Consider the following 23162-nt stretch of genomic DNA (forward strand, 5'->3'; position numbering starts at 1 on the left):
TGTCTGTATCATCCATGATAAATTTCCAGAATGGACATTAGAGATCTGTATGTTTCACATTAGTTGACAATCTTATTATGTTGCTTTCTAGTTTGATCCTTTATCAATTGAAAGCAAGAAAGCTGCAACTGTGGTGCTGATGCTCAGTTCTCCTGAAGAGGAAGTTTTGTCTAAAGCATGTGAAGCTATCTATAAATTTGCAACAAAAGGTTAATGTTTCAGTTATCAAATCTTACTACATGTCTTGTCTCTCTTCTCATTAATAAATCTGCTTAGTACAATTTTTTCCATTAATAATTATTGCTGCTGCTACATAATATTTCTTAAGTCACAAGTATATGCAGGATACTATCCAGAGTGTAGTTATATGGTTCCTCTGTTGATTAGCTGGGCCATGGCTAGGAATGAGATAGAAATTTGCTTAGTTTGGATTGCAAAACCAATATGTGAACCAAAGTAGAGCTACCCTTTAAAATTCACACTACATTTTGAAATGCAGTTCTTCACCCACATGTGTACAAAAATGTGTATATTAGGAGAAAGTGTGGATGAAAATGCATATTTAAGTGAAAACATGAGGGGAAATTGGTTGCAAAATTTATATATAAAATGCATACAAAATGTATGTGTTAGAATAAATTTGCACTAAAAAAACCAGGTGAATTTTCATGAACACCTTTTTTTTAATTGCAAACTGATATAGAAATGTGGAGAACTGAAATTATGATTGGAAAAACAAGAAACTGAGTGAAACAAAACTGAGAGATTTTGTCCATCTCTAGTCATGACTCATGAGCAGCCTCTGCAGGATGAAGACAAGGAAATTTCTTAGCCAGGTCAGACTTACAGCTGCTTCTGACACATGTTTTATGGGACTGCACCACTGTAGAAGGGATGTGAGGGATCATTTCTTTAAAATTGGCTGAGACAAAACCTTGCAAGTGAGATGCTTTCTACCTCCTGTGTCAGCTCTTCAGCTGCAGCAAGATTTTTAACACAACACTTTCTCTTGTTATTCACCACATATATTCTGAGTTGTTTTAGTCTCAAGAGAGAACAGTAGAAGCCTGTTTGAATCAGCTGTAACATCAAAGGCACTGTTCCGGTTTTTGAGGTGCTAGAATATCTTCCCATTAGTTTCTGTGTGGGGTAAAGAAAGCTACTTCACTTTCAAAAGCAGCCATAAGCAAAATCAGCACTAGACAACATATATTTACCTTTTGTTGTTGTTGAATCACACATGTACATGGGTGTGTAAGAATCTGCCCATGTCCCTTTGATTAAAGATAGAAAGCTGAAGTGGGAGGATAAAGCTTTATAATGATATAGTGAAGATCTTGTGCTCTAGGACTCCAGTACTGTACTATTATTAGAAGCATTTGAATATTTTGATCTTTGTGAATTCTTTGTGAATTCTGACGTTAACGTGAACTGACTTATCTGTACCTCCCATGCTAACGAGAGAGTCACCACTTGGTTATCTGCCTGCTTTTGGACTTCCTAAATGTTCCAACACAGTACTTGGCTCAAAAATGTATCAAAATGAATCTTGAAATATGCATTCTAAGAGAAAAATATAGTAGTACTGAAATACAAATTTGTGAGGATTAAAAAAAGAGAATTCATAGATTAATGAGGAAACTGGATCAGAGGCGGAGCATGGGGGGCTGCTGGGCAATTGCCCTGGTGCAAAAAAAATTATGGGCACGCCTCTGCAGCTGCCACCCTGACCAGAAGCACTCCCCATCCCTCCCACCCGCCTCACCTGAGCAGCACACCGAGCAGGAGCTGGGACAGGACAGACTCTTGCAGATCTCGGCTGCACAGTGTCCCTTGCTGGTGGGGAAGGCGGGCGGCAAAACTTGTGTCATGGTGGCAGCGGTGCCTGAGCCCAAAGAGACACACACGATTGTCCCGCTGAGGCTCCACAGTTCAGTCTGGCAGCAGCAGCAGCACCACCACATGGAGGCACAACACTTGCCTTAAGGGGCGCAATACTTTTCCTGCCCTGGGCACTTGTAACCCACGCTACTCCAGATAGAGCAGATTTATGAGTAAGCACATGCAAAAAGTGCATGGACTGGAAATAGATTGATTCATCTATCCCTGTTAATGGAATAGTATGCTATTCCTTTAATTTCTGGTGTTCAGACTGTGGATGCCATTGTTTATGTAACCAAAATGACACCATTCACTCACAAAAGGGGGACGGGGGAGGTATCAGAAGACTTATGGGGATCCCAAATTTGCTATGTATGAATACATTTTAAAGAAAAACCCTGTGGAAGGGAGATCCCAAAACAGCCACATCAGGACTGTGGATTCTGATTGGCCACAGAATGCTGCTGACTATTCAGATGGATTGGGTGGGGCTCGTGGTGGTGAAAACTGGGAGGGAGGGGGAATAGAACAGAGTGGCTGGAATTGTGATCAGCAGCACTCTGTGTTGCAACATTATTGCTGCAGGTCCCACTTGTTAATATTATTATTCATCTTGTGTTGACAGTAAAGTCCACTGACAATAGGGACCATTTCATGCGTATAAACTATCAGAGGCTACTAGTCATAATAGCTATGCTCTGCCTCCACAACTGGAGGCAGAATGCACCTGAGTACCATTTGCTGGAAACCACAGCAGGAGAGAGTGCTCGTGTGCTCAAGTCCTGCTTATGGGCTTTCCATAGGCATCTGGTTGGCTACTGTGAGAACAGGATGCGGAACTAGGTGGGTCAGTGGCCAGACCCAGCAGGCTCTTCTTATGCTCTTATTTGCTTTTTAGGTGAAGAAAATAAGCTGACTCTTCTTGACCTTGGAGCCTTGGAACCTTTATTTAAATTAGTTACACATGAAGACCCTATTGTCCGCAGAAATGCCACCATGGTAGTTGGGGTGATGTCTTCTCACAGTAAGAGCATTCTCTTTACAATCATGCACAAATATATTTGCTAGCAATATTAAATAAGTGCAACTGATGAATTCATAATACTCCAGTAGAATGACAGTAGAATAATTCATCTGAAATCTTGGGGCTCCTATATCATCACACTAATGGAGTAATCCCAACAACTAAAGTGGAGGCACAATCACTATCCACCAAGTCTCTATGCAAGGAAGAAGGGCCTATACAGAGAACAATAATCTAGTACTTGAGGGTGGAGATTCAGCATAGATGAGGCCTGAACAGCTTGTTACTCAGCCATCCAACTGCAACCACTGCCAAATATGGCAGCCCACCAGGGGCTCAATAATTTTTTTTTGTTTCCTGCCTGAGACTGCAAATGCAGGCGTGGTTGGCAAGCACCTGGTAGGCTGCAATATGCAAATTATGGGCTATGTTTGACTTCTGTATTCAACTTGACCTATCACCAGTTGTGCAGACCTGACCTCAAATAATGACACACATTGTTTTATCAAAAGAGGTGAGCTACAAAGCTTTTGTAATCCTGCATCAGACACTGGGGCTTGAAATAAAAACCCTACAGACCAGGGGTTCTGATGAGGGGAGTGTACTACAAGCCATTTCATCTACAGCATATCCACAACAACTCATAATTATTCTGGCTTAGGAAGTCAGGTGGCACCATGGGAGCCAACTGCTAAGGGCCGTGGTCCCTTTGCCCCCCCCTTAAATGCTTGGGGGGGTCTGGCCCCCTACAGTTGATGGGCATTGCCATTCAAATGGTCTGCTCGCATGTCTTGGTTTCTTAGAATTCCTGAACAACACTGGGTATGAGGCTGCTGGTTTCAAAAGTCTGCTTGTGTCTTTCAAACATTTTGAAAGCATCACCGATCTAGAATATTGCATTTCAATATAACTTTGATAAATGTACCCAAATCTACGGGGGGAGGATGGAGGACTATGACTGTTCTTAAATATGAAAATAAATTGATCAGCACATTCAAAAACTGTTTTATAGAGGTTTAGAATGAAAGCTTTTGCAAAATTGTTGTCAAAAGTAGTGAGTGGGAGTGTTTGTCATTTTCCTTCATTCTTTAATTGACTGTTATTGTGTATCTAATGTTGTTTGGCACAAAAGGATATAAATATCTCTTTTGGAAGTGGCTTGCTTTTTAGTTTTCTAATTTCCCCTAATATATTTTCCGTCAACTCCCAGCAAAGTACACTCCACCTTTGATGTTACTCATAGAGCAGCCATATAATTTCTACTACCTAGTAGAACTTAATACAACTGTAATATTATGATTACATCACCAGTTCTGATTTCACACTGTATTCCTTCAATATATTGACTAAATATATTGCTTCATATCTACATTTGCTTCATTGTAGATGATGTGAAAAAATCATTAAGACAGCTAGATGTTACAAGTGCATTTATAGCTCGCCTGGCACCAGAAGGTAATTTGTAGTGCTCCTTTGTGCAATTTTTGGTTTGCTTCTGTCACTTAATATTTTTTTGAAGGACTGTGGTTTGGATATTTATTTTAAATGTGTGCTTGTTTTAACTTACTGCTTGCGTATAGCAAAATGAGATGAGACTGGATTAAGAGCCACTGTTTTCTAATGACATTTTGCTAACCATCAACAAATGAGATTATTTACTGTGCTAGTTAATGGCTAATTGCACTATTTAATTTTTGTGCCATAGAAGATGTAGTCACCCATGAGTTTGCCAGCCTTTGTCTGGTACACATGGCAGCAGAATACAACAGTAAAGTGCAAATATTTGAGCAAGGTGGACTAGAGCCGCTTATCAGCCTGCTAGGAAGTCCTGATCCTGATGTTAAGAAGAATTGTGTTGAATGCATCTATAACATGGTACAGGTGATTATTTTTCACTGTTTTAAGTATAAAGGAATATATTGTTTAATTATAAAGTAATGTTCATCTTCAGTTTGTACTTCAAAGTTAATTACTGGTTGGTGTATGGTTATCTTTAAATTTACACCAGTTTTTCCCAATAGCCCATCCACTACATCTTCCTCATATCCCATAAACTAGGAAGCCGCTGTATACCTACTGTTGAACTTGGGGAACTCCCCTCTTAAGTGCCCCTATTAGATGGTCAACACTGTCATCTCTATCAATGCTGATCACATGTTAGGCAGAAGAGTTATAAAGGAGTCTGACATCCACTTCTCCAGCCCTGCCTAAGGGATGATTAATACTGTCACTATTAATGGAGATCCAGGTTCTGTTTGCAGGAGTTTTACACTCCTAAATACCCTTTTGTAATTGACATGGGGGTGAGGAGGGGTAGGAGATGAGAACCATGAACAATACTCTGTGGATCTCTCTTGCTCTGGGTTGATTTACTTGCTGGCAAGTCCTATTGATTTCAGTGGAATGTGCTTCCAATTAAATGTGTTTAGGATGAACTGGAACAAACTGCATTTGCATGCATGAAAAGGAAATCATTTTTTAAGACTAGAATGCATAAAATCCATTGTCTCTTCATTGTGTGGAAAAAATGGTTTGACCCTTCCAGAGAGGGTTATGAAAATGTCTGTCTTTGGGGGAGGGGGAGGGATTCAGAAATGGGTTCTGGCTTATTCTTGCATAACACACCATGATTTTGCACATCTTCTTAACTCTTGGTAAATGCTTTTGACAGTTTCTTTTCATAAGGAAAGGAAGGTTATTGTAATTGGTTACTTTCACAATCAAGTGTTAATGTCACCATATGCTGGTTAGCAAAAGAATGGTGCATTTGTGTATGGGAGTTCTTTTCAGAGTCTAATTGCTTGATCCACAATTCAGTGAAGCTGAAACACGAGGATTTAAGCGGATTTAGTTCCATTGACTTCAGTGGTACCAAATTGGCTTAAGTTCAAGCACTCAAATTTAACTGTGTTGTGGATCGGGCTATAAGTGAATCAACTCGGTAATGAATTCAATTCACAGCTCAATCTTTTCTAGGGCATCAGAGCATGTCTTTATTCTGAATCACATTTTGCTGTTTCCCTTTTTTTGCTATCTAGCTGTCTTTGTAGTAAGATATATCTGGACAACTGCACCTGGTGCTTGCTTAGATTGATAATAGAAATTGCACAGAAACATGCATAAGCTGCTATTTTAAAAAAACTTAAAACTCTTTTTTAAATACCATTTTCACACTGCCTAGGACACAGTAGTTCTTTTGGAAGGTTTTATTACTAGAAAAGGTTGGAATATTTTGCAAGAAAGTTTTCAATATTCAGTTATTTAAGAAGTAAATAAATAGCTGTGAATGTGCAGAGACCTTCACACTCAGATAAAATTATCAAACTGAATTTGAGTGATCCTTTTTGTAAAAGTCATATGCACTAGAAATTTTTAAGGTCAGTTTCTTCTTGAAAAGTACTTTAAAATGTGGCATGAAAGCAATATGCATTGAATTATATACAAACTAGTGCTATTTTTCAAGAAAAAGAGGTGCCAGAACTCTCCATTCTCATTCTCTTAGAATGGCAATGGCACCTACCTGAGAGCTGCCAGAACCTGCATGAGAGGTTTTGGAACTGAGTTCCGGCTGAAAAGAAGCCCTGCAAACTAGTATTGCTGAGTATTGTTCTGTGTAATGTGTATTTTGTGATATTCGGAGGCTAACAATTGTCAGCTTCAAAATAACAAATAATTTAATTGCATTTGTGATAATCGTCTTGCAAAACCACATTATACATTATTTTGTTTTTCCATCTAACCATTTCTGTTTGGTACTTAACTACAGGATTTTCAGAGTCGTGCTGCAGTTCGTGAACTAAATGTTATTCCTCCTTTGTTGGATCTTTTGAAATCTGACTATCCAATTATTCAGTTGTTAGCTCTCAAAACTTTAGGTACTATTACCATTGATAGAGAAACCAGAGTTATGCTAAGAGAACATCAAGGACTAGACCATCTTTTCAAGATACTTGAAACTAAGGTACCTTTTACTTAAATATAGAGCTGTCATTTGCTTGAAGAAATCTCAATCAGTTAGTCATATTAATTGTAGGCCATTAATTGTTACTCAATCTGAATAAACTCACAGTTGTATTAGAGGGGAAAAAATCATTTGCTTAAGATAATGCATAATGTGCCAGTGTACATATCATCTTATAAAATTATTAATTTAAATATTTTACTAGTTAAACTTTTAGTAGAACAAATTGTTTTTAATTGATGGATCTAACTGATTATTCAATTAAGTTATTAAACGTTACTAGAAACATATGGTCAACTCTAAACTAAACTTTAACAATCTGTACTGTAAATAAAATGCAACTTCTTTCATGCAAAACATGTACTGAAAATCCTTAATTCATTCTTAATAATTGCATGGTACAGTACTGTAAACTTTTTTTTAATGGCCTCAGTCCAAGGAGAGGATAGCCCCACTGATCGGGTGGACAGTGCTGGTTACTAGTGAATGTGTGGTTGTGAACAGTCCAAAACAGATGACTAGCTTTGGGCATTGTCATCAAAGGCAGAGTTAATCATTTATTTGGCTGAATATATAGCCAAAACCACAAACTATTCAGCACAGTGTATGCAATCCGAAGTGGCAGATGCATCCCCCTGGGGCAGGGATCAGGACAAATGACTTACATGTGTTGAATATTTATTGCACTAGTATTTTATTTGATGTTACTAAAGATTTGGTGTATAGAATAATGTTTAGTTTCAAAGTATACCAATGCTAACCAGGGATTGGGTTTGTAAGAACCTTCCATTTCTGTGATAAGATATACATCATTTATTTGTCTCAATGAGAAATCACAAGGCTTAATTAGCTGTATATCAATTGGAAATTTTAAAATGTCAGTATTTCTGCAGAGAAGAATTCAGATTCTATTGGTGTCAACTGAATAATTTTGCTTGTATTTTTAATTGTCCTAAAGAGGCTGATAGCAACTTTTTCAATCCCTTTCCACCATGTGCTGCATGCCCATTGCACAAGGAATGCCTCCACACCCACTCATGTTGTGTGCAGAGGGGCCCCTTTCCTGCAAATTCTTTGGCACATATGAATAGGCCTCAGACAAAAAGCTTGTGTTAGGGCTTACTTTAAATAGATTGCAACAAGGCATTTTGTACAGTTGGGCAGTGTATTTATATAGCATTATGGAAACTATGAACAAATTTTTAAAGAAAATTCCAACGGCTGACACATTTTGTGCTAAAATATAAATGTGATCAGGCATTACATTAAACACATGGCATTTTGTAAAACTATTTATTTATTTATTTAATGAAATTTATATACCACTTGATTGTAAAAAACACACACCCAAAAAACCCTCAAAGTGTGTCAGGGAACCACCCTCAGCAGGGCGGGAGGTCTTGTCGATGTACCGAGAGCCCAGACGCCTCCTCAGTAGTGAGACCTCCTCAAGCGGAAAGAGCGGCACCTCCTCCAGTGGGGAGGGGCAGGCTGGAAACAGCCAGGCGAGGCAAGGGCTTGGAGATGCTGCTGAGAGCTCCAGCACGCCTCATGAGTTTCACTCTGAGGGGAGCACCCCACTTCCGTCGCCCCAGTTGTGCAGAGGGGTCAAAAGGAGACAGGGGAGGCGGCGCTTTGGGGTGCCGAAATTCTTATGTTGGGGTCGCAGCCAGAAACCGGCACTCCCTGATTCTGCGAGCGATTAGGACAGTCATGTTTTCACGTTCTCTGCACTGTAAATAGTCTGCACCAATAAACTGTTAAAAGACAGTTGAGACTCATGCCTGATTACTCGTGAGCAACCTTAACGCAGACCTGACAAAGTGGTTTACATTTAATGTTTGTATTTGTTTAACTTTTAGGAATTTAATGATTTACATGTAGAAGCTCTCGGAGTGGTGGCAAATTGTCTTGAGGATGTGGATACTATGCAATTGATTCAGGAGACAGGGGGCCTCAGAAAACTACTTGCCTTCACTGAAGTTTCCACTCTCACTGACTTTCAGAAGAATGCGGCAAAGGCTATTGCTAAAGCAGCTTATGATCGTATGTCATTTCTAAAATACATATTTCTTATGGAAAGTCTTAGAGCATATTTGTGGCATATATTTTTATGGTTGAAGGTAATATTGGACCATGTTGATGGGGGATGTCCTGCCTTGTAGAAAGATTCCTTCTAGTTCTTACTAACTCTGTTATAATTTGACACAGATATTGCCAATTAGTTCAGCTACTGGCATAAAGTCTTATTAAGGACTGGTGGGTGGGCACATTCCATCTCCCTTGTGTTATTGACCCACTGTGATTATTTCTTAGGAGCAACTATATCTCTGTTTATTATGAGGTATATAATAATAAACTAAATGCGCTTTTGTGTATGTGTGCAATATGCAGCCTCATCCTGTGGAATTAGCTTGGAAGTCCCAGTGGGGCTAACTCCTAGGAAAGTGTAAATAGGATTGCATGTTATAGTATAACTGCTCTGCTTGTATACTCAAATGGACATTACCGGTATTTTTGAGTAGACTTGGATAGAATTACATTGCACATCATGAATATAGCCAAGACCAGGCCTTTGAGCCTTGTTTCATAGCCCTTCTTTCCCTACATATTTCATGGAAATATGAAATGCCGCACTGCTGTCACATTTAACCCTCCATTCACTATCAAATGCGTTATGTGTGTAAGAAAAATACCTCACAAAAGATTTGTTGTTGCAGTCCTGTTTTTATTTATTTAATTAAACAATTGTAATCTCAAGGATTCCCCCCCTCTCCACTCCACTTGGCAAATACTTTTCATTCCCAGAATTAATTCCATCTCACATTCTTAGAATTTCCCCTCTTGGGCTGCTAGGGAGCAGACATTTTTCTTGCATAGCAGCCTTCAAAATGACATATAGATTAATGTCCCTAGTGGATTAGCCACTTCATTTTACTTTTTATAATTATTCATTCTGTAATTATTTATTTATATAAACAGTTCGCTGCTTTTGAATTCACTATGGGATTTTGAAGCAAGCAGGCTGAATGCTCATAGTTTGCACTCAGCATGACAATGCTGTTTATGTCTCAGAGTAGCATCTGTATAGTGATTTGCAAAGCTGAAATTGAAGGACTGCAGCAGTGCCATATGACAAAATGTAATAATATAAATAATAATATACTTCTTACTGTTCTGGATCCCTCAAGGGGTTCTGGTGACGTAAGCTGTGGCAGATTTAGATGTTTCTTGTTTACACCATATCTGGGTGATTAGTTACTTCTAGAATTTCTGGCAATATTACTTGAATTTATGTACGTTTGTCACACACATTTTCTAATGCTGAAAAATGCCTTATTTCTTGCTAGATAATTGCTTTCTAATATCTTATGTATTTTTCCATAGTCTCCCAGTTTGGAAGGTTAAAGCCTACTCAGATGCTTAGAAAGTTGAAGTAATTTAACTTTCAGATGTTTTAAAGTATAGCTGTAAATTTTTCTTGATTTTTCTTGTTTTATCTTTTTGTAAACCACTTTGAGGTTTTTTTTTAATAATCAAGATATATATATACATTTTATGAAAATAACAGTAATAATTTTTTTAGAGTTATATAGAGGAACTTATGAAACCATATGAAAAACAGAAATTATACCAACAGGCCTTATTATATATAACATGTCAATGAAGATTAATCACACAGAATGTCCATGTAAGAGCCATGTAACCCTGACCAGTTCTACTGAGGGGAACTTGAATCAGTTATAGATTTAAAGTTCCTTGTTTTCACCATGTGAATGGAGAAATAAAGACAGTAAAAATACATTTTTAAAAAAGAGTATCAGTAGGGTAGTTCCTATATACAGTGGTACCTCGAGTTACATACGCTTCAGGTTACATACTCCGCTAACCCAGAAATAATGTTTCAGGTTAAGACCTTTGCTTCAGGATAAGAACAGAAATCGTGCTCTGGCGGCGCATTGGCAGCGGGAGGTCCCATTAGCTAAAGTGGTGCTTCAGGTTAAGAACAGTTTCAGGTTAAGAACGGACCTCCGGAACGAATTAAGTTCATAACCAGAGGTACCACTGTAATGAATTTGAAATCTTGCCTCCAGGTTCTACTTCCATTATTTAAGTGGTTAAAATCCATAAGGAAGGTCAAGACTTCTCATGCTGTTCTTAGGTAGCACCTTCCTAGGGAGGCCAGCCTGATCCAGTCGCTTTTGTCCTTTTGAAACTTGATTGAGAATGTTTATTAAGAACTGTATTCCAGCAGCTTCTTAGTTGTTGCTGAGATACTGTGGTGTTCTTTACCTGTTCTTGAGGTTTGAACAATTCCTTGGGTTTATTGTTTTAAACCTGATGCCATTATCTTTGCTACCTTTGAAACATTTAGGCCAATCCTAAGCATGTTTTGTTTATTCGGAGGTAAGGCTGCAATCCCTTATTCACTTACTTGGGATCGAGCACCACTAAACTCAACTGAGATGTATTTCTGAGGAATCACACTTAGAATTTTACTGTATGTCTCACAAAGTAAAAATGGGCTTACTCGCTCTTAAACAGGTTGGAGCCTGTTTGTTCTTTATCATATCAGCTGCTTGACAGCTGATTGGTAGAAAATCAGGATATAAATAACATGAATAATAATTATTCAAATTATAATAATACATAATATGATATTAGATAAATAAGTAAGTAAGTTCTCCCCCCCCCCCATTTATTAGACTCTACTTTCAATATCTAATTTTATCCCTGCTCTCAAATTCATTTGGAAAAGAAAATATACCGGTATTTCCTGCCTCTCTTTCTTGGCCTTCTTTTGCTTTGCTGTACTCCACAGACATTGTTAAAAAATAAGAGGAGCTGCATAATAGGCTGTAATAGATTTCTGTCAAGAACAACTACCTATTACACTGTATCTCTAGACATAACTGCATGTACCTTCTTGCAACCTTTCTTTATGAATGAAATAAATGTAGTCTTAAGTATAAAACTTTTGTTTTGCCTGGTCTGCAACAAACTAGCATGGGTGCAACTGTGTTGTGGCAGCCAGAACTGTACACAGTATGTCACATGTTTTGCACAGTAGATTTGCATAAAAGAATTACGATATTGGGAGTTTTGTTCTGGTTAGCTTTTGTCCTGATCCTTTGCATAACATTTGCCCTTTTCACAGTTGCTATACACTGAGTTAATATACATATCTATATATACCCTGTTTCTCCTAAAATAAGTCATAGCCATAAAATAAGCCATAGCAGGATTTCTATGCATTTGCGAAATATAAGCCATTCCCCAAAAATAAGCCATACCCCGAAAATAAGCCATAGTGACGTGGTACCTCCCATTAAAACAGCCTGGGGAGGCGTGGCTATGCAGCGTACCGATGCGACACGGTTAAAATAAGACATCCCCTGAAAATAAGCCATACTGTGTTTTTTTGAGCAAAATATATATATAAGACGGTGTCTTATTTTAGGAGAAACACGGTACATACATTATACACGTATTAATATACATGTATATACATAAAATATACATAGTTCCCCTAAAACAGAGCATTTTAAAGGTTATTTTCACCAGTGAAAGCATTTTTATGACACATTACACCAATAGAATTTTTGAATATATTCATTGGCTGGAGAACTGCATCACAAAATTCAGAGAAGTGCAACTGCAGAAGGATTGGTATGTTTAAAGTTTTTGTATTGTTTTGGAAAGTGCAAAGTACCGGTAGGTTGGTTCGCCTTTAGATGTGAACTGAATCAAATTTCTCCCACAGCCCTAGCAGAGGACAAGCTATTACACAGTTAATGAACAGCAACAGATAAAGTGTAGCTTTCAGCAGTTTGTAAAGGTGGCAGTGGGAGCCCTCTGACATTGGTCTTTGGTATGAAAACTGGGGCGTTAGAGAAGATGCCTACTTTCATTTATGAAATGTTGGAAGGTATTAATTTGTCCTTCCAACAGGATTCCATTATTAAGAGGTGTACAGTCCATTCCTACTGATGTTGATGTATGTCCCACCATGTTCAGTGGGACTTACTCTATTTATAAGAACCTTTTAATGAGGGTGAAAGAGGAGCGCGCAAAATATGGTCTGAAGCTCAACATAAAAAAAAACTTAAGATCATGGCCACTGGTCCCATCAACTCCTGGCAAATAGAAGGGGAAGAAATGGAGGCAGTGAGAGATTTCACTTTCTTGGGTTCCATGATCACTGCAGATGGTGACAGCAGTCACGAAATTAGAAGACGCCTGCTTCTTGGGAGAAAAGCAATGACAAACCTAGACAGCATCTTAAAAAGCAAAGACATCACCTTGCCGACAAAGGTCCATATAGTAAAGCTATGGTTTTCCCAGTAGTAATGTATGGAAGTGAGAGCTGGACCATAAAGAAGGCTGATCGCCAAAGAATTGATGCTTTTGAATTATGGTGCTGGAGGAGACTCTTGAGAGTCCCATGGACTGCAAGAAGATCAAACCTATCCATTCTTAAAGAAATCAGCCCTGAGTGCTCACTGGAAGGACAGATCCTGAAGTTGAGGCTCCAGTACTTTGGCCACCTCATGAGAAGAGAAGACTCCCTGGAAAAGACCCTGCTGTTGGGAAAGATGGAGGGCACAAGGAGAAGGGGACGACAAAGGATGAGATGGTTGGACAGTCTTCTTGAAGCGACTGGCATGAGTTTGGCCAAACTGCGGGAGTCAGTGGAGGATAGGCGTGCTCTGGTCCATGGGGTCACGAAGAGTCGGACACGACTGAATGACTGAACAACAACCTACACCAGTAGAACCAATGCTGCATTGCCAGTGTAATAGGATATGAAATGCATGTCTAGTCTTTCTGATTATTTTCATTTTCTCTTTCAACAATTAAGGCAAACATTATTTCCCTTTCTGCAGAATGTAAATATGTTTTATATCTAATGTGTGGTTTATTATTATTATTATTATTATTATAAATAAGATTGTACCTGCTTTTTAGGAAATAGTCAGAATAATAAACACTTTTGTTCCAGGTACTAAGGGACATGGAACTCGCTTTATCAAAAAAAAATGACTTAAGTATGGAGACGACCCCCCCCCCCCCCAAGAGACCATTACCAGGGATTACACACAAGTTTGGCAAGGATCAAGCTGGGGGCAAAGTCCATTATGTGTCAAGCCAATTTGTAATCCCAATTAATGCCATCTCTAGAGTGTTTGCAGTTACATGTCAGTGATGTGGCAAAACTTGTGTCTGCTTTTGTTCAGAATTCTCCCAGAACCTATTGAATCCTGTAAAACAAATGCAAACAAGCAAAAAAAAACACAAACACAAAACATTTCCTCCACCAAACTGCATATGAAAGGGCGCACCTTTTAAGGTGCAAAATTGAGAAAGTGGAACAGCTAGATTTCTAATGCCTTTTATTTCTAGTCTAGCTTTTGTTATGAATGTTCTGAACAGTTAATCAAATATAAATATGTACATTTTGGACTTTAAAAAAGTAACCAGACTGTTTATTATTTTGTTGAACTTCCTTAATTTTTATTATTAAGCACACTATATAAAGTAAATATATTTAAGCTGAAGGAAAGGTTCATTTTTTGGTATAAAAACTCTTTTTGGTATAAAAACTCTCCGTTTCCAAAATAGAACAAGTATAAAATTAAATCTAAGCCTTGATCCTTTTAGCTACTTGTCAATAGGACTTAGCAGATCGGCTGTCTGCTTAAGGTTATGTAAGTGCTTAAGTATTCCTTTGAATAAACATGAAAGGGAGCAGTTCAGATATACAAAACTCTGCCAACAAGGGCTTTCTTGCTTTGGGCAGCTTTATGAGGCACATAGTATAATATTTCTTTGGAGTATATTTGTCTGTCCCTTTAGTGCACTTATTTTGTATGGCTGTTGAAAGCTAACCAAACGAGGTTATCAATCAATAAAATTTATTCGACCGTCAGTCAGTACACAATCATTAAAACAAGGTTATGAGATAAACCACCTGGGATTCAGGGGATATTTCTCATATATGAATAAGTTAGGTTATATAATTTCTCATAAGCTGCATGATGTTATGTGTTTAAGGGGGAAACTTCCATATCTTGCTTCTCCTTGCCTTGTGCAGAGCTGCAGCATTCAATAAAACCTTAATTTTGTACTGGAAAGGCAAACTGTTATGCTGCAATATTCAGAGTGTAATCATTTCTTCAATTGCAAACTGGCCCTGAATGGGGAAATCTGTGGGCTTGTCTTCACTGTGACACCCACATGTGAATTGCAATGATGCATTCACCCCAGTGTTTTGTCTCTAGTGATGAAACAGGGAGCATTCACAGCCTTCTTCCTGTTGGTCTAGATAGGAATTAAAAGTGTATGAATCTGAAAAAGGCATAATGCACTTTTAAAACTACCATCCTATGGTAGCTAGTCCATGCGCTGATTTGATTTATACAGCAACTGTCAGACAGCATCTCCACTCGAAAACTGACTTCTTTAATTTTCATGTACATAGCTCCTATTAGCACCCCTTAGTGAGGATATATTGCCAGGAAAGCAGGGCATGCATGTTCTGATTCTCCATAAATTCAGGGTTGTTGTTTTTAAAGGGAACATAATCGATGGTTATTAGCTCACATGCTTATTGCTGGTAAGTGGAATGCATCTTTTTGACCTGCTTTAAAAACTCCCATATTTCTGCAAACTTAACCAAGTTAGTGTGAGGTTCTGTATGCAGCTTAAGGGTATGACACTTTATCAGTACATTTTAATACACTGTGTTTTGATGTTGTGCTGAATGGAAACAAACGTTTGCTAGCGCCATAATCTGCATGAAAATGTGATCTTTTGTTCCCCTTCCTATTTAACATTTGATGTTGCCGATTATTATTTTTCTTCTTCTTTATGCACAGCTGAAAACAGAAAAATCCTGAATGAACAAGAAGTTGAAAAATGTCTAGTCACCCTTTTGGGAACAGATAACGATGGAACTAAAATAGCTGCTTCTCAAGCAATCGCCGCTATGTGTGAGAATTTAGCTAGCAAACAAACCATTGGAACTCTAGGTAAATCAGTTATAGTGAAGGTGGAACTTATGATCCGTAAGAAAATATTTACCATTCTCCAGTTTTGCCATGGCTAATTTGAGACTGCATACATACAATTATTATTATTTTTCCAAAGGAATTCCCCAGCTAGTTCAGTTGCTAAGCAGCGACAATGAAGAGGTAAAGGAAGCTGCTGCTACTGCTTTAGTTAATCTGACAACAGCCCACCCTGCCAATGCAAGGTAAGCTCAAGAGGAATAAAGAATTGTTGAACACATTTATCAGGACATATATTTTACCTCTGTGAAATTTCTAGGTACCATATTGTCCTGTTACCTCCATTTTGCTTTACATCCTGGCTCCTGTGCTATTCACTGAATAGACCATTGTCAAAGTTTTACCATCATTTTTCTTGACTATTTATATGCAAATCCAGGGTAGTGTGTGAAACCAGCTAGGTGTTTTTGTAAGAAACCTGGAATTAATATGTATGTTTCCTGGTGTGCATCATTGCACATCTGGGAAGTTTTTAGAAAATGAGGCTAAAAATAATAATACATTGTGTGTGGGGTGGAGTTCATGAAACATTTTATAGCTCTCCTAAAGATCAGTGCTTTAGGAATTTCCTCTTTCTGAGAATACTGAAGCATTTCTTGGCTGAATAAAGTTGGTGGGCTAGATTGGGAGGTCCCCATTCCCTGAAATGACCTAGTGTGGTATGTAGCACATGCAGCTGTGAACATGTGACAAGGGATAAGGGGAAATCCCTGTGCACATGCATGACACATACAGAGGTCTGGATGAAACCCAGGGCCGTCTTAAGCCTATCTGGCGCCCTGGTGCAAGGATCCCTCCAGCGCCCCCCATGCCCACCTTTCCCTCCGGGCGGGCAGCAGCTGGAGGGCGGCTCCTCCGTGGTTCCCTGCGCCACTAGCTTCTATGGCTAAGGCGCCCCTGAAGAGCAGGCTTATATATTAAGAAGCAGGGATGTTGTGGAGAGGGCTTCCCCCCCACTCTCTTTCTTAGAGCCCCCAGACCACACAGGCTGCGATTTTGCGGTGGTTCCTGTACTGTAGAGGAGCTGGACCAGATGATCCCTGAGGATCCCTTCCAACTCTACCATTCTAGGATCCTGCAGGCTTCCCACTGGGAGGGAGTGGAGTCGGATTCAGGGTGGGGCAAAGGAGGCACCTGCTTCGTGTGGTCCAGGGTTTGGCTCACTGCCATCGGGCGAAGGGGGCTTTAAAAGTGGCAAGTCTGTGGGGGCAGGGGAGGAGAGCTCTGCCTCTGTCTGGGGTTTTAGTTCTGCTAGCTCAAGAGAACCTCCATGTTGACAGGCGTGCGGGAGAGAGTGGTGCAGAAACGATCCCTCCGCAAAAACCTCACCAGGGCAGAAGGAAAGCATAGCTGGATCTGGTCCCAGGCCTACCTCACGCGGCAGCCTATTCTGGCGGAGTCCACTTAGTCAGGTGCCCGCAGGAGGTACCAGAGGAGCGCACAGTTCCCTGGGCGTCGCTGCATTTCTTAGTCGTCAGCAGCTGGGTCTGCACAGAGGTCTAGGCGGATGCAGCGCCTCTTTCTCAGCATCTTGTTGAGTCCCAGCCGCAGGCGCACTCCAGCTCCTGGCGGAGGTGAGGCAAGGGTGGTGTGCTGGAGTGGCAGGGCCCGGTGCCAATCCGGAAGATCTCGGCATGCTTCAAGGCGCTCGGAGGCAGAGCTGCCACCGCAGCTCAGCGGGGAGAAGCACGGAGCCAAGCATGCACGCACACACACACCCCACACACACCCCTACCCCCACCCCCTTTGGTGGGATGAGCAGCGGCTCCCTCGCCAAGGATGGCGCAGGAGGAAGCTCCGGCACATAATGGCATGGCGGAGGCAGATGAGGGCGGCGAGCTGATGCCAGGAGGCGCTGTCCAGCCTCCGCCTGTTCCCTGGCACCAGGGCCGTCTTAACCATTGAGCCTCCAGGTCGCAATGGCCTGGAGGGTGCCTCCACGCTCCAGCCCCGCTGGCAGCGCGCACCGGCAGCGGGAGCTGGCCGGCCGCACCGCACTCTCAGGCTGTCCGGCAGAGCATGGGAGCGCGAGCCGGCCGGCCACACCGTACCCTCCAGCTGCCCGGTGGAGCGCGGGAGCGCGAGCCGGCCGGCAGCACCGCACCCTCCGGCTGCCCGGCGGAGCACGGGAGCGTGAGTTCGCTGGCCGCGCCAGGGCGCCTGATACGCTTAAGACGGCCCTGCCTGGCACCCTCCAGAACGTGGCGCTGTGGTTCCCCGTGCCACTAGCCTCTATGGCTAAGATGCCTCTGATCAAACCCCATATCTAAACATTTATTTCTACATGGAATTACACAATATGGTTGGAATATATATTAAGGTATCACTTTGCTGAAGCTTAGCAGGTACACATCTAGTCAGTGCCTGGATAGGTGACTGCCTGGGAACCACATGTATGCCACCTTGAATTCAATGATGGAAGGAAGGTGGGCTATAAATATAAGAAAATAAAATGGGCTATGTTGCATTAAATGTGTGATTGAACTTGAATGTCTTTTTAAAAAATAGCCACAGGGATCTCCAAACAGGGTGAAGACCATGGGCATGGGTTAACTTTATCTTAAATAGTTTTTTTGCTGCAGGAGGGAAGATACTATTGATGCTCATCTTCTGTTGTTAAGGAATCTTGTTGACAGTGCAGACTGTTTCTGTTGAAGTTATTGGATTCATACTAGGGTGTTGATCAGTGTAATATATGGTGCATATACACATAACCGTGTATAACAGGGATGGCCAACTCCCAAGAGACTGCGATCTACTCACAGAGTTAAAAACTGGCAGTGATCTACCCCCTTTTTTGGGTTCAGGTCAAAGTTGTTGAGCTTTTCTTAGGAAGGAGGAAGGCCCATTTTGGGGGGGTTCGGGTCAAAGTTGTTGAGTTTTTTCAGGGAGGAGGTAAAATGTTGAGCTTTTTTTAGGGGAGCCACGGTTGTTCAGCTTCTTTGGGGGGAGCCAATGATCTACCAGTAATCTACCACAGACGTCCAGTGATCTACCGGTAGATCACGATCTTCCTGTTGGACATGCCTGGTGTATAACAAAGTTAGGGAATTAAGTTCAATTCAATACTAACTTTCCACTTGGTAGTCCTTTTAGAACTAGCTATTTCTCTTCTTCCATCACTCATTGCAAGCTATTCCACAAAGGAAGGGGGAAACAGAGTCAAATGCTGTGGATTGCTCCCTTGGTTGACTGAATGTGCCTATAAAGCAGCATTTTGGACGGTCGTTTATGAGAAACTAACAGCAATGATTGCACTGGCCAGTCAACAGTTCATCAGGATTTATGAACTGAACTTGTTTCAGGTGTGTTCATCTTGAGTTAAGCATGAAATTTCATAAAAAACAGTTGTAGGCATACATACTCACATATGCGCATACATATACATTTTTCTCCTCCATTTATTTCCATCTGTATCCAGATTATAAGGGCTGTGTTCACTCAGTCAGAAATAAAACCATATGTGCCTTACATGAACAATCACAAATGAGCAAGGTAGTTCAAATGTCAAAAGACTTAAAGCCATGAAATTTGTAAAAGGTTTCTTGGAGTATCTCAAATAATGAATGAAATGGAGAAAGTGATTGGCTCATAGATATTCCATGAAGAGAAAGAGACATAATTCATCGGATACATTTCATGTCACAAATTATTCACTCGGCTTTAATAGCCACTGACATTAATTTAACATTATCAGACGAAATATCATTCATCATGTGTAGTCATTATTCAACCCACTTTTCTGTTTTCTGAAAAAATGCAGTAGATATTGACTCTGATACTCCTTTCTTGTGGCTCTTCAGTTAATGTCAATTGTAGCTAGGCTCACATATAAAGAACCAGGCATTGGCCTCTAGGGCCCAAGCCTGCTGGAATTGCTTTGCTCAGCTCTCAAGTTGGAAAACAATTGTAAAGTTGATTGGTACAATGCTGTCCTGTAAAAACCAACCCCCAAGAGGGTGGGCTGATGTAGATGCTCTCTAGAATCCCCTTTGGGGAAGATGAAGGATTTGATGCTGGGCTTCAATGATATCCAGTTGCTAGAGTCTTGAGGTCCTGGGCATGTCACCTTTTCCCATCTAGTCATTCTTATTGTGGTATGTGGCCATGCTGTAAATGTGTGTGAAGTTTTTATTTACTGGCCCATGTGCAGTGTGCCTCAGAAACCAGAAAGGGGCAGTAATGTAGTAACAGTTTGGTTATGGCAGTGAGGAATGGGAGCTGGGGCAGTTTTTCTGGTCATGTGCAGGATATGATACTTTCAGCCCGCTTTTAAGAAGAAGCAATGTCTTCTCCATGTTGTCTCCTTTCTCCCATGCTATCTGGTTGTGAATTCACTAACTGGAGTAAATAGTACACTGCTGCACTTCCAAAGGTGTAAAAAGCACTGTAATAGCAGTACAGAAATGAATGGTGGTGAAGGGAGCTCATAGGTAGCTTCTTCTTTATCCTTCACTAGAGTGCACTTCTTTGCTGTCAACAAATTCTCCATTTCTGTGTCCTCTCCATGCAGGTCATCATCACTGCAGCTACAATCACTTATTCTTAGGGAGCGTACAACTGCCTGAACTATAATCTGTCTTCTCTCTGCACATTCCCGATGAACATAAATCTTCTCTCTGTTATTTGTACCCACTGCAGTAACCACTCCTCAATCTCGTCTTTCTCTTGGATGGAAACGAGAGGAGCAGTTAATCCTTAATTTTGGAAGACTGTTGTTACCTTGATGGGTGTTGGTGGCCTTTGTACACAGAGAGAGTGGAGGTGTCATGAGGGCTGGACCTCTGTTATTGGTATCAGTGACTCATCAGAGTTGATGAAGGATTTTGGGATGACCTTGTGCTGCCTGATGCCTACAGGTGGTCATTCCAAGCTGCTTCTGCCCACTTAGCACTGCTGTAGAGCAGCCAGCACAGGTTATAAATGAGGATGAGGTGAGGATGCAGGGACTACCCCTGGTCTAAGCAAGCACAGATTATTCCTGAAGACATTGTGGCATCCCAAGGAAGTGGGGGGGGCGTTGCTTGAAAGTATTGGCCTTGGCAGAGCTGGCACTTGTTCCTGGAGAGGGTGAAGGCATCCACCTTTACTGGCCAGGTGTTCCTAGCATGACTGATGAGGTTTGCTTAAATGTAGCCTCTTTGGTTGGTTGGGTCTATTCAGCTGATACTGGTTGGGATCACTGATACCACTATTCACAGTGTAGCCTGGAGTCATACCTTATCTATTGAAAAGGATGGTTGCCAATTTTTCATAAAAAGGCATCACCTTGGGTGGTGAGTAGTGACATTTTTGAACTTCTTGAAGGCATTAATTTTCTCGTTGCACTGGGTGGTAATATAGTGGTAGCTTCACTGGTGCATCTCCATAGAGAGCCAATTAAAAATAATATCTTTCTGAAACCAGCATGAGAGTGCCTCTCATGTGAGAGTATATGAGATGAGAGCCACAGATATATGCACACCACAACCTCCTCATCTGACTAGAATTAAGTCTTTAATCTCTGGGAGGCCATCTGTTCAAAGTCAAACAACTACATGTATTAGGTATCTTGTGATTGCTCCTCAGTCAGGAAGGCAGTTTGTGTTAAAAACTATTTGCAGCCCATACTGTAGGGTCTTTGTTGTTGATCAAACCATCCTTTAGGTTGTGCATTATGCCAGAAAAGGTTGCTACATGTTAATAAGGTAGACTAGAGTATCATTGTGTACTGATCATTTTAGTTTGCTGCTTACATCTCACTTTAGATATAGTAGGGAGTACTGGGTTGTAGTCATTTCAAACTTTCTGCTATTGGACAGCAGCTACAAAACAAAGCTGTGAAAAAATGGGCTGTAATGGGGAAGTGGGATGGGGAAAGAAGTCTGTTGCCAGGCAGAGTTAGGAGTGGGTTCTTTGGACAAAGTGGCAGAGAGACCTGCTTCACCTTGATAGTGATCTTTTTTGTACCTTTTTGCCATTGTTTGGCAGGCATCTGACGCAGGGTGAGCAAACAAACCATACTGGGTTTGCCTGTAATAAAAAGCCATACTTATAAGAAGCCAAGTTTCATAAGCCAACAACAAACAATGGCTTAAGATCTTGGTTTGTTGGTTAAACTAAACACACCTTGACTTACATGTTGCGTGTGAACCAGGCCAATGTGTGCTAACAACATCTCTCTCTAACTAGATTTTGCCTAGTCCTGAGGGAAACAACCATGTATTAATCATGGTGAAATGTTTTCAAGTTTAAACATTTGTCTGTTGGGAGAGAAGTCACTTCATCCTAAGATTATATTCTCTCCTGACTAATCTGTGTCAGGTTTTTTTAATAAAGGATGCCTAATTTGTTGTTTCAAGCATGTTTAAAGTATCACAGATTTGTGTCTAGAACAATGCTTTCGGTACAGGGATGCAAAGGACTTGTACAGTCCTACTTGCCTACCATAGGTTGCTCCTTTGGTTATGGCAACATATCATGGCTTGCTATGTATTAGCTAAAGCAAGCATAAGCAAAGGAAAATGTAAGACTGACTGTCCAGAGCCACATTTTCAAAGAAATTTCAGCCTCCAAAATGAAGGGCAGACTTTCAGAAAGCCAAGAAAGGAAATGGTAAGTGTGAGCTAGGCTGTAGGAAAACATGAGCTAGGCTCATGTTTTCCATCTTGGTTTCAGATAAAAGCTTAACTGAAAATCTGACCCCAAGGAGGCACTCATGTTACTGCTGCAAACTCCATGAGCATCTCTTCAGTAAACTTGTGTGTGCTGGTTGATCAATCCAATTATAAAATAATCAAAACGGTACCAGCAGTTCACTATTAAAACAAACCACTGGTTTAATAGCCTGGACATTAATTTACAGTATCACTGCCATCTATTGGTCATTCTGTTCTACTGGTACCACTTTTATTTAGGTTGAACCATGTGTTAAGTTATTTATTAATACACAATATATGTATTATACAAGTTGTTAAATGTAAAATGAGGCAAGTAGTTGCCTTCTAAGTGCTATTTATATTTTAACAAGCTCCCCAAACCTGCCAACATAAACAGCTTCTGTAAAACAAAGATTAGGCTAATATTATACTGGATTTAAATTACCGCCATAAATATTAATTATTCTTGGTAACAAGTTACCACTGTTCACTCTTCACTACACAGAGGATACTGGAATAAATGACTTTGTTTCATTAGTTTGTTGTGTCAGGGTTTTGTTTTTGTTTTAATTCTCTGAAATATTTTG

The 23162-nt window shown here is 40.4% G+C and overlaps 1 protein-coding gene across 4 annotated transcripts in view; it reads left to right on the top strand.

The window, feature by feature from the left end:
• The window catches only part of ARMC3 (armadillo repeat containing 3), a 51912-nt gene that overhangs the window by 10029 nt on the left and 18721 nt on the right, over positions 1–23162 (top strand). Inside the window, exons 2-9 of one of the 4 annotated variants that reach the window (XM_033165167.1) lie at positions 92–209; positions 2780–2905; positions 4292–4360; positions 4611–4786; positions 6672–6866; positions 8729–8912; positions 15746–15898; positions 16017–16122. In XM_033165167.1, the coding sequence (XP_033021058.1) occupies positions 92–209; positions 2780–2905; positions 4292–4360; positions 4611–4786; positions 6672–6866; positions 8729–8912; positions 15746–15898; positions 16017–16122 (1127 nt within the window). The remainder of the gene's footprint in view (positions 1–91; positions 210–2779; positions 2906–4291; positions 4361–4610; positions 4787–6671; positions 6867–8728; positions 8913–15745; positions 15899–16016; positions 16123–23162) is intronic. The other 3 variants (XM_033165169.1, XM_033165168.1, XM_033165170.1) reach the window with 3 other exon arrangements.

Source organism: Lacerta agilis, chromosome 12 (genome assembly GCF_009819535.1).
Source record: "Lacerta agilis isolate rLacAgi1 chromosome 12, rLacAgi1.pri, whole genome shotgun sequence".
Lineage (NCBI taxonomy): Eukaryota > Metazoa > Chordata > Lepidosauria > Squamata > Lacertidae > Lacerta > Lacerta agilis.